Raw genomic sequence first — 16,001 nt, 5'->3', positions numbered from 1 at the left:
GGGATATCAGAGGAAGTGTTGCAACAGAACCGATAAAGGTGCGAGTCATTGATATACACTTTATAATTAAAGTTATAAAATAAAAATATTGTGAGTGATAAATACATTTGTGTCTATCACAATGTCTGAATTTTTAACAGTAAATTTACAAGCATTTTTAGTTTCATTGACTACAGCTTATCAAATAATTCCCATTTCCTTTGGCAGCTGTCTGTTGACAATTACAAGTTAGTTTATTGCAATCTCCACTACTAATATTAACTCTCAGATTACACACTAGACTTCATACTGTGTGTGTATGTGTATACAGAGATTACAGATGATTATAAAAGGATTAAATAGGCCATAGAACTCAAAGACCTAGCTGAAGGCAGAGAGCTGGTACACGTGCAGAAAGATCCACAGCAGGTGTTAGTAAGATATTAGCCCGATTGGGGAGCTGCTGGGGAACTAGAGCCTCAGGATTGCAGGGTCAAGCAGAGTTATAGAGAGAACCTTCTAGGTAAGATTGGTCCAGATAGATAAGTGAACACATGGATAAATAGAAAGACAGAAATTCAAATGGGTTTCATTGAGCATTAGGTCTGAGACAGTTAGTTCTCTGCCTGTGAATCCTGTGACACACACACCTGTACACTTGTAAGCATGAGTGCTGAAATGGCAGACCATGAGAACGTTTCATCAAGCAGCTTCATGTTTAGTGTCCTTTTAAGTACAGGTGAAGTCTTTGGACTCATTGTTGGTCTGGTACATTTTGATAAGTTATCAGCCCTGGGTTTTTGACATGGTTTCAATGCACCCCCTGTACCATATGTTACCAGTTTGCTTTGATAAGTTTGTGGGAGATGTCCTTTTTTTATTTATATGCCTTATAAGGCATGTAAGGGACATGGATTCAGGTGTGGCTCATCTTTTTCCTTAGAGAAAACCTCTAGGGCCCCAAGTCAATGATAGGATGTCTCTACTACACCCCTTTGTCTGAATAACAACAAAAACACCTCCCATGACAAAACTAGAATCTCTGTGTTCCTTTTGTCTGTCGATCCAGATCCAGATGTAGAGCTCCCAGCTACTTCTCCAGCACTATGTCTGCCTGAATGCCACCATACTCCCCACAATGGTAATAATGGCCTAACCTCCAAAGCTGTGAGCAAGCCCTGATTAAATGCTTATAAGAGTTGCCATGGTCATAGTGTCTCTTTGCTGCAATAGAGCACTAACATAGACAACAGGATTTCCAAATATGACAGGACTACTGTGCTAATGAAGTCACAGAAGCTGTGGTTGCCTACATAAGATCAAGCCAGTCAACAACCCAAATGGGGGGAGGATAGCCTCATTACCCTGCTTTCCTAAGTGAAAAGCTATTAACAGTTGATGGCTGCTGGGAAAAGAAGAGACCACACTCCAGTGGACATTCCCACTCCTGTGCATATATGGAGAGGAAAAATTTGAACTCACTGTTGTGTTGATTTTCAAAATTAAAAAGAGAAAATGGAGTTGAGAAGTAGGATTGAAGAAGTTGGATTTGGTCAAAAACACTGTATGCAGATATGAAATTCACAAGCAGTAAAAAAAAATTTTTTTGGTTATTTTATTAGCGTACATTTCAAATGTTATCCCCTTCCCAGTTTCCCCTCCACAATCTATCCCATCCACCCTCTTATCCTGCTTCTGTGAGGGTGATCCCACACGCAACCACCTACTCCCAACTCACCACCCTAGCATTCCCCTACACTGGGGCATCCAGCCTCTATAGGACCAAGGGCTTTCCCTCCCATTGATGCCATTGATGTTATATATGCAACTGAAGCCATGGGTTTCTTCATGTGTATCCATTGCTTGTTTAGTCCATAGGGGCATCTCTTTGGTTGATATTGTTGTTCTTCCTATAGAGTTACAAGCTCCTTCAGTCTTTCCCCTAACTCCTCCACTGGGGTTCCCATGCTCAGTCCAGTGGTTGTCTGTGAGCATCCACATCTGCATTGGTCAGGATCTGGCAGTGCCTCTCAGGGAACAACTACAGCAGGTTCCTGTCAGTAAGCACTTCTTAGCATCAGCAGTAGTATCTGGGTAGAGTCTCATGTGGAAAGGATCCCCAGGTAGAGCAGTCTCTGGATGGCCTTTCCTTCAGTCTCTACTCCAAGCTTTGTCTCCATATTTCTGCCTGAGAATATTTTCGTTCCCACTTTTTAGAAAGACTAAAGGAACCACACTTTGGTCATCCTTCTTGAGCTTCATGTGGTCTGTGAATTATATCTTGAGTAATTAGAGCTTTTGGGCTAATATCCATTTATCAGTGTATACCAGGGTGTGTTTTTGTGACTGGATTACCTCACTCAGGATGATATTTTCTAGATCCATCCATTTGCCTAAGAATTTCATGTTTTTAAGAGCTGAGTAGTACTCCATTGTGTAAATATACCATAATTTCTATATCCATTTCTCTGTTGAAGGACATCTGGATTCTTTCCAGCTCCTGGCTATTATAAATATGGCTGCTATAAACATAGTGGAGCATGTGTCCTTGTTTTATGTTAAAGCATCTTTTGGGCATATGCCCAGGAGTGGAATAGTTGAGTCTTCAGATAGTACTATGTCCAATTTTCTGAGGAACCGCCAGACTGATTTCCAGAGTGGTTGTACCAGCTTACAACCCCACCAACGGTGGAGGAGTGTTCCTCTCTCTCCATATCCTGGCCAGCATCTGCTGTAATCTGAGTTTTTGATCTTAGCCATTCTGACTGGTGTGAGGTGGAATCTCAGGGTTGTTTTGATTTGCATTTCCCTGAGGACTAGGGATGTTGAACATTTCTTTAGGTACTTCTCAGCCATTTGGTATTTCCCAGTTGAGAATTATTTGTTTATCTCTGTACCCCATTTTTTAATAGGGCTATTTGATTCTCTGGAGTCTAACTTCTTGAGTTCTTTGTATATGTTAGATATTAGCCCTCTATCGGATGTAGGATTGGTAAAGATCTTTTCCCAATCTGTTGGTTGCCCTTTTACCCTAATGACAGTGTCCTTTGCCTTACAAAAGTTTTGCAATCTTATGAGGTCCCATTTGCTGATTCTTGATCTTAGAGCATAAGCCATTGGTGTTCTGTTCAGGCAATTTTCCCCAGTGCGCATGTGTTCAAGACTCTTCCCCACTTTCTCTTCTATTAGTTTGTGTGTATCTGGTTTTATGTGGAGATCCTTGATCCATTTAGACTTGAACTTTGTACAATGTGATAAGTATGGATGGATTTGCATTCTTCATGCTGACTACCAATTGAACCAGCACAATTTGTTGAAAATGCTATCTTTTTTCCACTGGATAGTTTTAGCTCTTTTAGCAAAGATCAAGTGACCATAGGTGTGTGGGTACATCTCTGAGTCTTCAATTCTATTCTATTGGTCTACCTGCCTGTCTCTGTACCAATACCATACAGTTTATGCCTATTGCTTTATAATACAGCTTGAGGTCAGGGGTGGAGATTCTCACAGAAGTTTTTTTGTTTGGCTGGTTAAAAGATTTATTTATTTTATGGACATGAGATATGAGTACATTGTTGCTGTCTTCAGACACACCAGAAGAGGGCACCAGGTCTCACTACAGATGGTTAGGAGCCACCGTGTGGTTGCTGGGAATTGAACTCAGGACCTTTGGAAGAGCAGTGGTGCTCTTAACTGCTGAGCCATCTCTTTAACCCACAGAAGTTCTTTTATTGTTGACAATAGTTTTCACTATCCTGGGTCTTTTGGTTTTGTTGTTGTTGTTAATGCCAAATGAATTTGCAAATTGCTCTTTCTAACTCTATAAAGACTGTGAGTTTGAATTTTAATGGGGATTGCATTGAATCTGTAGATTGCCTTTGGCAAGATGGCCATTTTTACTATATTAATCCGGCCAATCTATGAGCATTGAAGAGCTTTTCATCTTCTGAGATCTTCAATTTCTTTCTTCAGAGACTTGAAGTTCTTATAATACAGATTTTTTTCACTTGCTTGGTTAGGGTCACACAAAGGTATTTTATATTATTTGGGACTATTGTGAAGGGTGTCAATTCCCTAATTTCTTTCTCAGCCTGTTTATCCTTTGAGTAAAGGAAGGCTACTGATTTGTTTGAGTTAATTTATATTCAGCCACATTGCTGAAGTTGTTTATCAGCTGTAGGAGTTCTCTGGTGGAATTTTTGAGGTCACTTAAGTATACTTTCATATCATCTGCAATTAGTGATATTTTGACTTCTTCCTTTCCAATTTCTATCCCTTTGACCTCCTTTTGTTGTTTAATTGCTCTGTCTAATACTTACTATGTTGAATAGATATGGAGAGAGTGGGCAGCCTGTCTGGTCCCTGATTTTAGTGGGATTGCTTCAAGTTTCTCTCCATTTCATTTGACCTGTTTTCTGCCTGGAAGCCTGGAAGCGTACCTGCATTCTGCCCTGGTGATCTTTGCACTACCTGTGTGACCATACTGGGACCTTCCCCCAGACCCCTATGAGTTTGTTTTTCTCAGTAAATCTATAGAACCTATTTTTATCGAAAGTGTCACATATACTTTACAAAGAATTTCAATGTAGTCATGTCCAGTCTTTATTTAGCTTGCTCTCTTCTTCAAGAGACTTTATATATGCTTTATTGTACACATGGGATTGAATAATCACCAGAAAAGCTTTTACCAAATTGTTCTGTACTTAAATATGCTTAAAAGAAACCACTCAGGGTCAGACTCTCAAAGTTTGAACCAACACCAGTTGCTCAGTCATGCTGATCCAAATTGCCTTCTTTGCCATGGATCATCACTCAGCCGCCTGTAGATCACAGAGACGCCTGCACTCTTGTATGACTGTGTTACATCTATCCTCAGCCTAAGACTTGAAACTAGCTTGGCCCAGTACAGTGCATGCTTGTATGTTCAAATTAAAAAGATGATGCCAGACATTGACACACATCCTTAATCTCAGCACTCAGGTGACAGAGCACACAGATCTCTGCAAGCTTGTGGCCACCATGTTCTCTATAATTGAGTTTCAGGCCAGCCAAGGTACATATTAAAAGCCTGCCTCAGAGGAGGAGGAAGAGCAGAAGGAGGAGTCAGTAGCAATTCTGTGCATCAGATAACTTAGGCTTAAAAGCATAAGACATGGTGTTGAAAAAATATACCTCAAACAAACAGACACAAATACAGTCTACTGTGTCAACTGGAATATTTAATATTTGCAAGATTTGAACTCCAATGTGAAATACTGTACGTGGGCCTTGGTTTGTGTTTTCTGAAACAGAATCTCACTCTACCCAGGATGATCTTGAACTCAAGGTGGTGCTTTTGCCTGAGCCTTTTGAGTGCTAATATTGCTAGCATGCTTGGCTCTGTGTATAAGCCTTAAGGTTAAATTCTGTAGAAGCACAGTAGCTTATGAGTTTATGACAGGTCCTGTGTTTAATAAGACATTATTTCCGTACCTCATTACATCTCAAATAAAATCAGTGAGACTTTTACATTTTAAAATTATTTTTATTTGCCTTTTTGTAGTAAAACAACAAAATATATACATATAATATATACATGAATTTACCATATGATAAATTGCAATTATTAAAATGAGATCTGTTTATTTCTCTGATTGTCTGTTTTTAAGCCAAAGTTCCTTTTTGTGGTTTCAGGCTAGCCTCAGATTTGCCTTAGCCTCTAATATTTAGCATTATAAACATCTATCACCATACCCAGCATGATAATATTTTTTTATTCATTTGTACTTGTGTCTGCCTGTCTGTATATACACCATATGTGTACAGTGCCCACAGGGACAGAAAGGGCATCAGAACTTTTGGAACTGGCGTTAGATGTGAGCAGCTTTATGTGGAGGCTGGGAACCTAACCCAGGTCTCTTTGCAAGAATATCAAGTACTCTTAGTTGCTGAGCTATTTCCCAGCCCAAGATACAATTTTTGTTCTTGTCGTTGGTTTTTTTTTTTTTTTTTTTTTTTTTAGGTTTTTTTTCTTTGGTTGGTTAATTGGGTTTTGGTTGGGGGGGGGGTGTTGTTTGTTTGTTTTAAGGCATAGTGTCCCAGCATAGCCCCAGCTAGCCTGAATTTCACGTGTAGACTAGGCTGGCCTCAAGGGCATGTATATCTGCTTGCCTCTGCCTCCTGAGAGCTGAGATTAAAGGTGTGTGCCACCAAACCTGGCTGGGATATAATTTTTAATTGTAACAGATACACATCATTTAAGTTTACCTTCTGAACCATTTTCACTGGCTTCAGTAGTGGTAAGTATATCCACAGTGTAACTACCCTAGAATATGTATACATTTTATATATCTGTTACTTTTCTATTGCTGTGACAAACACCATGACCAAAGCAATGCATAATAGAATGCATTTAATTTGGGCTTACAGTTTCAGAAAATTAAGGTTCTTAATGGCAGAGTAAACACATGGCAGCAGGAATAGGTGAGAGCTCACATCATGATCTGTAAGTAAGAAGCTATGAGGGAGAACACTGGGAATGGTATGTGTTTATAAACCTCACAGTTTACTGCCAGTGGCACACCTCCTCCTAATCCTTTTCAAATAGTTCCTCGAATGAGCCTATAGGGACCATTCTCATTCAAACTACCAGATTTTATGAAGAAATTACTACATTATTTGCTATTTAAAAAATTGTATTGTTCAAAACATAAACATGTCTCACTAATCAGTTTTATATTGTTTTATTCTATTTTTAAGTATATAAAATATATTTACATATATTTCCAAACTTTCTTTTTTCATTTTGTTTTGATCAGTTCTCATCTCCCTGTCCCTTCTTGGTTAACAGGAGTGAGCTGAGCCGACAGAAGCTTCATACCCAGGAGCTACTTTCTCAGCTGGAAATGGCAAATGAAAAGGTAGCTGAGGTAAGAGAATGACTCCCCGTCGTCCCCGATTGTCATCCCCTCACCCCATCATGTACACACTGGAGCATTTTTTGGGGGGGGAGCCAATGAGATTTTATTGGGGGTACTAACAGGAATAAGGATGAGCAGTGACTCACGGGCATGACTCAAAGCAGCCTATCACTGAAATGCCCACTCCAACATGGTGACAACACAGGAAGCTGCATCCCTGGAGGTCTCTGCACAACCTGCAGGTAGCTGGATATGTCTGAAAACTGCTCTGTGCACTGGTTATAGCTTCTATAACCTGGGAATAGGCTCTTGCCTTAGTCAGTGTTCTATTGCTTTGAGGAGATACCATGACCACAGCAACTCTTACAAAGCAAAACATTTCATTGGGGGCTGGCTTCCAGTTCAGAGGTTTAGTCCATTGTCATCATGGTAGCATGCAGGCAGACATGGTGCTGGAGAAGTAGCTGTCATACTGGAGCATTTTAACAGCAACAATCTACATTAAGTCTCTTACTTGGAAATAGCCACATGGAATCATATATAGCCCAAGAGTACATACTTAATGTATTTAGTGTGAATAAAAGCTTTGAAAATCATGGATTCATCTTTTGTATATGCTAAAAAGTAGAATTCATACTTTGGTTTTAATAGTATAATTTGTACACTGTTTTAGAGACTGTGTTTTAGGGCTCTCTTTTTTTCATGAGAATCTAAGATTGTTTTATTTACCTAATTCCTCTTAATTTGTTTTACTCCATAACAAAAGGCACATCAAGAATATTTTCGTCTATTAGAGTACAGAAAAATAGTATTAAGATAGGTATACCTTAGACTCATATGCAAAGAAAGAGTTATTACTCTTTTTCCCTATGGCTTTATAAAAGCAAACCGTTTCTAGGCTTAAGGCTCCTAGAGCTCTAAATCCTCATTTATGTGAATTAGCTTCAGATATGTGGGGTAGAATCCTATCTTTACTGTCATCCAAAAGAGATATAGTGAGATTACCACTCTTGAACATTGTGACATTGCTGGTATGAGACACTTAGAAAATAGTTAAAGATTTTATATTAAAATATTCCATATAATTTTCACTACAATGGAGTTAAGAATATTTGCTCAAAAGGAAGCAAAAAGATCAGATTTACTCAGTCTGCATTTTATCTTAACCATTATGGAACTATATAGAAAGTTATATATTATATAGTCTGTTTATAGTTATTGCAGATAACAGGATCTCTCCCCAAGTTTTCTCTAGCATATGATGTGCCTCTTAAAATTTAAAACTTAAATTTAATACTTGAACAACTTGTCAGTTTGTTAAACTGATACTAGGTCTCTTCATAGGTTTAATTTTGCTTTTGGACACTATTAATTAAACAACCTAGTACTATTATTTTAGTGTTATGTTATTAGGCATGACATTCACTATAATCCCTTTTTGATAGGGCACAAAGAACTATCTTGTTCTTCATAGAAAAGTTATTTTCATATTTCAGTTATTCCTGTTTGGCCTTATATTCTCTGAAATCAGTTAAATGCCAGAAAGCATATATAATAATTTTATTTGTACAAAAACAATTTTTTCAGATGCACTGTGCCAAGCAGATAAGTGAGGAAAAAGAACATATTTTCACTTGACAAATTGTTCTTAACTTGTTTAGGTGACAGTATGTAATGATGGCTTGGTGTCATATTGTAGCCCTACTATGTCATGGTATTACAAACAAGGCTGAGTAAAATAAAATTGTGTCTTTATGGTTCCAGAGGCAAGAATGTGTGTACAGTGTTAGCTTCACAAATACAGGGGGTTAAAACTGCAGCATCTTTGGGTGAATATATTTCAATAATTGGCAATGTCTAATAACCCTGTTGACCCTAATAGCTTCTGCAGCATGCAGATGCCCTGGGGAGTGCACAGAAACCCTCCACTGAGCTGTGGTCCTAAGGCCCAGTACTTTCATTCTAGGACCTGAAGCATTACAAGGTCAACAAACCAGAAACGCAGCCTTGTTTGCATTTGCAACTCAGTTTGTCAAATTGAGTCTTTGATATCAGCGGAGGAAATAACTTAGGATAACGGTTCTCAGCCTTCCTAATGTCACAAACCTTTAATACAGAGACCCCCAACCTGGAAATTATTTTTGGTGCTGCTTTATAACTGTAATTTTGCTACTTTTATGAATCATGATGTAAATATCTGATATTTAGGGTATTTGATATACAGTCCTTGTGAAAGGGTCATTTAGCACCTGCCAAAGGGATTGTGACTCACAGGCTGAGAACCACTAACTTAGGAAAAAGTAAAATCAACATTGTGATTTATGCCTGTAATTGGAAACTATATCCAAATATATCCAAAATATAATTGGGAAATGTAAATGTGGAGATAGCAGTATCCTTATTTTGCAAGTAGTAAATGATGTCCAGATTTTTCCTTGGCTAATCCATAAAATATGTCTATAACATATTTGGATTTGAATTTGTTTTGTATTTCCCCTTAAAAGAATGAGAAGTTAATTCTGGAACATGAAGAAAAAGCCAACAGACTTCAAAGGCGTCTGAGTCAGGCAGAAGAGAGAGCTGCTTCAGCATCCCAGCAGGTAGGAGGCATCCTTACTGTCCAGAGCTGACAGTTTGCCAGTCAACTGATCGCCAGTCAGTTGACCTGCATAAAATTAATCTCTGTAGTACTTGAAGTTTAAAAAGTAAAGCTGAAAAATAAACATTAGTATCTTCTAGCTACACCTGTATCTAAGCTACCGTGTATCTCTGGTATGAACTAAAAAGCTTGATGTCATACTAGCAAGATTTAAAGTGTTTGATAACTGTTTGACTAGAAGGGAAATTGGACAGAGCAGATACAGAGCATCACTACCTGCACAAAAGTTCCTGCCACATAACACATAACATTCTGTCCAGAATCAGGAAGACTCTCATGTCTGCATTTGAGAGTATCTTTCTGACATTTCAAACTGTATTTTTATTTTAGAAACAGGATATTCTGGTATAAGTTACCTTTATTGAATATACATTTGTATATAAACAAATAAATCCAAAATATAATTTTAAAAAACGTAGCCATTGAGCAGTAATTTAGAAAGGGTAGTAGATTAGTGAAATGTTAAAGTAAGTAGTTATTTCTCATATTATACATGCAATTTACATTTATGTGTATATGTATTTCTAAGTTAGGAGCAATAGCTCCTCCTTTTAGGAAAGAAAAAAGACTAGCTCAGTAATCATTTGGGCAATTTGGATAGATGGGTGGATGGATGGGTGGGTGGGTGGGTGGGTGGACGGATGGACGGATGGAAGGAATGATGACAACAAAGTAAATTAAGTCAAAAATGGTGTTAATTAACATTAGGTGTAAATGTACTGTTACCATCAAAGAACATTATTCTTAGCCACTGAAAACATGGTTGTTGCCATTTAGTAGCAAGTAGTAGTTGTTGTTGTTGTTGATGATGTTGTTGTTGTTGGGTTTTGTCTTTGTTTTGAGACAGGGTCTCTATGTAGCCTGAGCTCCCCTGGAACTATGTCACCTAGGCTGACCTGGAATTCATTAGCCTGTCTCTCTATCCTAAGTGTTGGGATTAAACCTGACTTTCCCTCTAATTTTAAAAGATTAAAAAATCCATACAAATACTCAGCATAAAAAGATGAATAAAATGGTGTTCAGATATATGGAAAGTGTTGTAGATATTAAGAGAAATAGAGTAAATCTAATATGCAGTTATTTCTGAAGCAGATAATCTAAGCTTAAAGGAAAGTAGACTCGGACTTTTCAACTGCTAAGAGCTGTGCTTACCTGATTGGGTACACACGTTCACTTAAAATACATACATGTACAAATACCTCACAGCTGCAGGTAGCAAAGGTGGTAGCTCTTTCCTATAGTTTGGGGACTTAATCTAGACTACATAGTGAGATCCTGTCTCAATAAATAAACAGACAACTGAAGATGAGATTGTATCTGAAGAGAGAACTAGGGTGAAGGCCAGCTTGGGGAAGGAAACCTGCCTTATGCTGTGTATTTTGTATTTTTCAATCTTTTTATCATATGTACATATAATTAACTGCAGTTAATATCCAAGCATTACTTTCCCGTTAGACTTATCTTCCTTAAAATCTGTAACGATCTGGTTCAGAGCTCTGCTTTATATTTGCCCAGACTGAATTTGTGTTTGAGACACTTTGCTGATTAACTTTAGTCGATTTTTTTTTTTTTACCATCTGTGGAATATAGGAATTCAGAGTGTATCAACTATAGACTGTCACATTTGTCATGCATTTCTCTAATGTGATGTAGACACTTCAAGAGTAAAACAGAATGATCACACATAAAGGACCTTTCAAGGCCCTTTCCCTCAGATTACTTGATAACTGTTGCTTACGATCCATCACACTGTGCTTTGTCTTAGTCCAATACTCTCCACAGAGAAACTACTTACTGATCGTTTATTTTGTTTGCAGCTCAGTGTGATTACAGTGCAGAGGAGAAGAGCAGCTTCCATGGTGGATCTGGAAAATATTTAAATATTCACAGTTCACTGACAGAACTGTAGAACTGGGAAAGCTGTTGTACCACAATGCATTGACATGGAGAAGCCTGCCGAGAATGGGGAGCGCTTGTGTCATTTGCATAAGCATTTTCCATTCTGTTTTGAGGGTTATTGGAAAACAGAACAGTGACAGCTTCCTGTAAGTAAAAAACTATAATCTTATATTTGAGATTCAGTGGAGAATAAAGCCAGCTGAGAAGAACTCACTGCCTTCATCAATGTGTCTATTTTTAATTTTCTTTTTTTCCCTCCTTGGAAGAACATAATATTTTTAAGAGCCTTAATAAAATCTCTAGAATTTAATATTTCAGGTTCTAAGATTTGGAGATTTAATGTCTCATTTTACTCCTAATTCACTTTTATAGTTCTTAAGATTCTATTTTACTATGAACTCATAAATGTAATAAATTATGTATTTTGTAAAATTATGTTGTCATGTATTTGAATGCATAATTGTAATGAATCATTTTTAACTACATAATTTTAAGAATTTGTAGACCTTGACAGCATTTAAGCATTTAAGAAGAGGAGTTTATTCTTTTCTTTTTCTTCAAAGTTTACTAATCAGAAATCTTAAATTCTAAGGCTGCATAGCTTTGAGCTGTAGTCCTGCAATGTTTCATAGATTCATATACTTTTTCAGTTTTGAGCTTCCTGCACACTGGTATAGCAGACATCCGAGGAATCAGTTAGAAGGCTTTAACAGTTTTCCAAATTAGTCGAAGGTAATAATAAAATACCCCTGTGTATGGATTCACCCCCAAAGCTTAGGAATGGTACCAACAAACTGACATACTCGCAGGGATCTTTGTCAAGGAGCTGAGAGTTGAAGTCATAAAATGTAGGTTTGCCTTAGAGTCTTACATGATCTGGCTAGCTGCTTCAGGCTTGTCCCACACCACTCTTTCCCTTTCTTCTTTTGCTCTAAACTTAATTTTGTGGGTACAGCATCCTTTCTCCTATCAACAAAGTCTGCACATGTATTTGCATTTCTATGAGACCTTCAGATTTCGTATCTTAGGGAAGGGATCTCTAACTTGAGGCAAGGTGAACTAACTCTCTTGTTACTATTAGTGTTTTAATGGTGCTTTTAGTGTCTCATTACACTTGTCAGTAGCTGTATTTTTTTTTTAACTTTTGGCAGTTCCTTGATACAAAGTAACATTTACTCTTATTCACTACTATTACCTTAGCACCCTGCTAAGTGCCTGGCATGTTGAGGGTCAAGTTAACTGTCCATAAACTAAGCTTTTAAGAGCAGGACCATACAGAAAGGCCCCATTTGTTAGATGAGGACTCCTTTGCATCTAATAATAACCTCTTCAGGTATCTCTTCCTGAATACTCCTAATGTTGTCCAAGGGAAGGATAAGCTATAGAGTGTGTCACTCTGGCCTCTGGATTTGTTAATTTGTAATGTGAAAATGCTGGTGGACTTTAACATTTATGTTTTGGTCAGTTCTAACGTCAGTTACGAAGACAGTATCATTTTTGTGAACTGTGTTTCAGGTAATAGAGAGAATAAATAGGAAAGAAAAAAGAAATTTCCTAAATCTAACATTGAAGCCAACACAGGTAGTTCATTTTATTTATCCATGCATCTTTTATTATGTCTCCCTGAAAGGAAGGAAGTGTGATTACCAGATATGCAAATTGGAGCAGTCAGTAGCCTCCAGATTCTTTTTTTCCGTGTGAGAACTCTACCCACATACAGGAGAAAATTAGCAGCAGATTAGCCATTTATTTATTCAGCAAATACTATTTCCTAGCTACACTGTCTTTTTAAAACAACTCAAACAAATCATCATAAAAATTATTTAAATTTTGGGTCATAGCACATTTGAGCATTTTTTTAAAAAAATAACAAAATTCAAGGCTCAGCAATTATGAGCACTTGCTGCTCTTTTAAAGACCCAGGTCAATTCCCAGAACCCACATAGAGCAGCTCACACCTACCTAAACTCCCAACTCCAGGAGACCCAAATCCCTTTTCTAGCCTCTCTGGGCACTTGCTTTCATACACATATAACAATACAAGGACACAAATACAATTTAAAATAAAATAAATTCTTCTTTAAAATAATAAATTTAAATGATATAAATGCAGAACTCACATACAAAATCCTCAGTGAGCAAAGCAACAAATTTAGCTCTACACTGTTGTTCACGTCTGTAATTCCGGTACTGAGGATGTGAAGCAGAAGGATGCAAGACCAACCTGGCCACATCATGCGTTCCAGCTCAGCCTGAGCTACAGAGTGAGCCCTGCATGGAACAAGAATTAAAAATAACAAAGAAAATGGTATTTGGGGAAGTAAACCAATAAAATAATTTATCAAGACTAATTCTGTTTAGGGCTTTGGAGATGGAGCCACAGTTAGGAGCACTGGCTGCCATTTTGGAAGATCTGGGATTTGGACGCCAGCAACCACATGGCAGCTGCAAACCAACTTCAACTCCATTTCCAGAGGATCTGACACCCTCTTCTGATTCCATGTGGTACACACGTGTGGTGCAAAGGCATACATGCAGGCAAAACATACACACATAAAACTAAGTATAAATAAATAAAATTAACTGTTTAGTTTCCCTAACCATGTATATATGGCTTTACAGACAGAAATGTTGATTGTGTCTTCTACTAATCATTAAATTATTCTAGCATTTATGGTAATATTAATGTTGTCATTTAGATGAAGAAGAAAAATAACTATGTACATACCCTGAAAAAGAAAGACATTTTGAAAGTATTATTTTTTACAATGCTGTTACATTTTAGCCCAAGCATTTATCATAAACGTTGGCAGTGGGCTGGGGATGTTACTTGTTGGTAGTGCACTCGCCTATGTGTGCAAGAACCTGGTTTCAATCTCTAGCACACCAAAAGCAAAGATCTCTAGATACTGCACATTCCTACAGGTACTGGTGTGCACTATGACCCTGTTACCTCGCTACCCACTGTCCCCTTACTTGATAACAAGTCAGAGCCCTTCAGTATGGCTGCTCAGTATGTTTCCAGCCAGCTCCCTGGTGCTACTTGTATCTTACCCTAAGAACAGCAAGAAAGGCCCAACTTTTTGCCTTACAAATAAATATTCACTAGCCATGTTTCCCATATCTAATCTAATCTAAGAAGAAAACAGCTAGTCTTCTTAGGAATTCAGTATAGCACCATAGTAATCATGATTCATTCCTTTAGTGTGTATTGAACTATTTAATTGCTTTAATAAAGCATCATCGACATTTCATTCAATATTTTCACTTGAAGGAAAAGGGTGTCGGAAGAACACAGTGTGATGTGTAAGACAACTGTTAGCGCTTGGGTCTGTGAAAACATTGGCACTAACTCAGCAATAGTCTTTGCCTGGGATGGAGCTCCTGTCAGCATGTGGGCGCCCCACTAGACTAGGTAACGGCCTTCTCTATGTAGGTTGCAGGTCTAAATTCTTCATCAAAAATATAGGTCTCTGGTCCAAAGTCCATCACATTCCTCAAAAGAAACCACCATGGTTGGTCTGGTTCTTCAAATAGCCCATTTGCCTGGTATGACTTACTGTTAGTTTACTTCTCTGTTGTTTTGATAAAATACCATAACCAGGAGCAACTTGAGGAAGATTTCTTTGGTGTACAGTGCCAGAAAGCTAGAGTTCAAAATGGCAGGGGCAGGATGGGATGGTGTGGTATGTGGCTGATCATATCTTCATCTTCACACAAGATGTAGAGTGCAAGTAGGAAGTGAAACAAGACTATGAACCCCCAAAGCCCGTCCCACTGACAGCTTCCCCTTCCTCCAATAAGGCTACACCTTCTAAAGGTTCCTAAGCTCCCAAACCGTGCTACCTGTTGGGCACCAAGTGAGCCTGTGGAAGACATTTCTCTTTAACCCACACTCACCTATGCCTGTGACTTGTATAGATTTGCTCTTTTAATGATATCTAGTGCCCTGTTCATATTTTTTACTGCTTGATATTTCATGCTCGGGATATATTGATTAATACCTTCTCGTAAAACCCTCACAGTGCGTCTTCCACTTGGCTATTGAGGAAACTTCCCATTCAGTTTTTTATTTAGTATCTTGTGGTTTTTGTTTCTGGAATTTCATTTTGATTTTTCTTCACAGTTGTATCTTTTTACTAAATTATTCTTTTGTATCCTGTATTGGACTTCTTTTGTTCAGCGGCTATTTATTCTTTGAATTTATTTGGGAGTTTGTTTTGTGTCCTCAGTCTTGCTGAACACTTTTGAAGATGATTCTTTTGTATTCTCTTGAGATTTCATCTAACTCACTCTCATTGGAATCCATTACTGTGGAATTAGTCATTTTCAGAAGAATCATGCTGCCCTGGTTTTTCATGTTTCTTATGCTCTGCCTTGGTATTTGGCGTTTGGCATATCTGGGTCTTGGGTTGGATTTTGTTCATTTGGAGTATTTTCAGTGCTCGAATGGTTATGGCACTGTTGCTACTAGCGTTTCTCTACGTAAGCCTAGGAGTATAATTCAGTAACCAAACGCTCAGCTATGCTCAGCATACTAGGCTTACAAGCTGTTCTCCAAGAAC

The 16,001-nt window shown here is 38.0% G+C and overlaps 1 protein-coding gene across 1 annotated transcript in view; it reads left to right on the top strand.

Annotated features, from left to right (window-relative positions):
* SCLT1 (sodium channel and clathrin linker 1) overlaps positions 1 to 11,618 on the top strand; it is a 95,027-nt gene extending 83,409 nt beyond the window's left edge. Inside the window, exons 19-21 of the mRNA XM_080929207.1 lie at positions 6,809 to 6,887; positions 9,383 to 9,478; positions 11,355 to 11,618. Coding sequence (XP_080785333.1) covers positions 6,809 to 6,887; positions 9,383 to 9,478; positions 11,355 to 11,417 — 238 coding nt within the window. The 3' untranslated portion in view covers positions 11,418 to 11,618. The remainder of the gene's footprint in view (positions 1 to 6,808; positions 6,888 to 9,382; positions 9,479 to 11,354) is intronic.
* Positions 11,619 to 16,001: the final 4,383 nt, after the last annotated feature.

This window comes from Micromys minutus (assembly GCF_963924665.1).
Source record: "Micromys minutus genome assembly, chromosome: 15".
In the NCBI taxonomy this organism is placed as follows: domain Eukaryota; kingdom Metazoa; phylum Chordata; class Mammalia; order Rodentia; family Muridae; genus Micromys; species Micromys minutus.
The sequence above is the reverse complement of the archived record's forward strand: the minus strand, read 5'-3'. Positions and strand labels throughout refer to the sequence as shown.